The sequence below is a fragment of the Python bivittatus genome, unplaced genomic scaffold (assembly GCF_059951505.1).
Source record: "Python bivittatus isolate LINGU-HERP-01145 unplaced genomic scaffold, Pbiv_v1 ctg000730_np1212, whole genome shotgun sequence".
In the NCBI taxonomy this organism is placed as follows: Eukaryota; Metazoa; Chordata; class Lepidosauria; order Squamata; family Pythonidae; genus Python; species Python bivittatus.
Window position 1 is genome coordinate 2,013,044 of NW_028277109.1, and position 2,352 is coordinate 2,015,395.

The 2,352-nt window shown below is 42.9% G+C and overlaps 1 protein-coding gene across 1 annotated transcript; it reads right to left on the reverse strand.

The window, feature by feature from the left end:
* Positions 1-239: 239 nt before the first annotated feature.
* Positions 240-1,241, reverse strand: LOC103064667 (coiled-coil domain-containing protein 166-like). Its single transcript, XM_007444925.1, has one exon. It carries the CDS (start codon positions 1,239-1,241, stop codon positions 240-242), a length of 1,002 nt encoding a protein of 333 aa, XP_007444987.1.
* Between the last annotated feature and the right edge of the window lie 1,111 nt (positions 1,242-2,352).

Genomic DNA, 2,352 nt, shown 5'->3' on the forward strand with positions numbered 1-2,352 from the left:
GTTTTCAGAATTCTTCCTTTATTTTTATTTTTCTTTGACCCACCTTCTTAGCTGTGAAAGTGAAAAGTAAAATGCGCTTGTTACTACTGTTTTCTAAGACAGAAAAATCCTAGAAGAGTTGCTACCTCATCATCTTCTTAACCAGGGAGGTGGTGCTAAGGCTGCTTCGGAACGTCATGACAGGGCTAAGCCAGCCTTCGTGCTGCTTCCATTAAAGCCTTTCATGCAGGCTGTGTGTGCTATGGGAACTTTGTGCCAGGGAGCATAATGGTTTCTCCCACACTGGTCTTCTGAGTTGTTGATTGTTTTTCTGCTGCCACTTGGATACTTGTAGGAGATTCTGGGCTTTTGTTCATGAGTGGTTGGAGAGCAACTCCCAGCTTAGTCCTAGTGGACAGACCGGTCTTGCACCTTGATCGCTTTTGTTGAGTTAGCCAGCGATGCATATGGGCCAGATCTTTACCATACTGGAGCTCCCGAAGAAGCTGTTCGTTCTGCTCCTGGAGCTGATGCACAATGGCTTTTAGGCCCTGGGCTCTCTTGATGAGGTTCATCAGCTCATTGCGCAGTCTCCAATTTTCAGCTTTTATCTGCTTGGTGTGTTGGATTAGACTGCGCACGGCCTCTTTCTCAGCCTTTTTGGCCAAAGCTTGGACTCTCTGCTGGGACTCCATTTCATATTCTGCCTTCTGTTGCAGAAATTGGCTCTTAACCTTGTGCATTTGTTCTGAATGGTGGATTTTCATGACCAGCAGGACTTTCTCCAGTTCCCGGATATGGGCTAGCTGCTCTGACTGCAGCTCCTTGAAGGGCCTCAATTCATCAATTTCCTTGTTCATGAGGGAGTACTTGGTCTCCATCTCAATCAGCTGGCTCCTTACCTCTTTCTCTTTGTCTGTGTACTGAGAAGTTAGCTCATCCTTCTGCTTTAGGACATATGCCAGATCTGAACGGTTCTGGTCATTTAAGGTAATGATGGCATTCTGGCACCAGAGGGTGCGTTTGGCTAAATAGGCAAGGTAAGCTTTGTTGTTTTCTCGGATCTCCTGGGCTTCCTTGTCCAGGAATTCATTTTCATCCTGAAAGTGATCCACTCGATCTGAATATGTCTTGATATGCTCTGTCAGGGTGGCATATTCCTTCTGCAGGTACTGCTCCCTTTCGCTGATAAATTGCCCAGACGTGCTTTGCTCCTTGGCTATACTTTTCTTAATCCTTGACTTAGTTTTCTTTTGTGTCATGCCGTCCATTAAGGTACTGCTCAAATGAAAGAGAACAGGATGAAATACAGTGGTTGTGTATCCTGTATGGAAACAAAAAGGTTGGAGAGTGTAATTAGAGATGCTACAAGATGTTGAGGAGAAATTAGACTTCACTCTGGGAGCATTAAGGAGAGATGACACGGTAAATAGGGGAGACAATTGGCAAAGAATTGAGTGGTTCAGCCAGGGAGATGGCACTTCCTACATTTTGGCGAAGAGCTGCTGCTCTGGGGGAATTGGTCCCATGCCCTGTCACACTTGTGTCCTTGCCTTGCAGTTGTAATGCCAAGGAGCTCCAAGCACAGTTGCAAAAAAAGTTGCTCTTGTTCTTCTAATCCTTACAAGCCCAGCCCTTGGGACTGTGTTAAATCTGATCCCAATTTGGATTTGTACTCTTATGTTTATGGCTATTGAAATGCAAATTAAGACTCCTATTACTGTTCCTAAGTAAGGAATCTTAATATTCCTATTAATATTCCTATTATTGAGTTATTTGTAAAAATAATAAAGGCAGGATTAAAAAAAAATCTATTACCCTGGTCTGTGGATACATAAGCAGTTGGTTTGTTTATACTTTAAAGCATGTGGTTATCTTCTTGGTTAAATAAATATATTCAACCATTGTGTTATTGTGTAACTCTTGATTTTGTGTTGATCATCTCTCTCTCTGCTTTGTGAATTTGGCAGCCTGGTGTTGGAGAGAAAACTCATGAGAACCATAGCAGCCTGTCTCTTCTCAGTTGTTTTTTCAGAGAGGTTCATCTGGGCTCATTTGTCTATGCAGTGAAGACCATGAACCCAATACTCAGTCTCCAGATAGTTTATTTGTAAGACTTTACAGAGCCTGATCAGTCACAGAAGCAACATTGTCATGTTAGCAACACTCCCAAGGTGAAAGACCCCCTCTCACTGCCAAATACAGGCTATATCTGCTTTACAAGAACAAAGAGCCTCAAATTTCAGATTATTGGTTACAAGTTGGGTGTCAAGCAAGTCGGTACTTGGATACAGATGAAGTCATGGTAAGATAAGCATGTGTATTAGAAAAATCTTATCTCTACTGTGCTATGGGTTGGCTGTACTAAGTGCA

What these genes read in the sequence shown, in the direction of transcription:
- LOC103064667 (XM_007444925.1), bottom strand. Translation starts at nt 1,241, where the DNA reads ATGACACAAAAGAAAACTAAGTCAAGGATTAAGAAAAGTATAGCCAAG.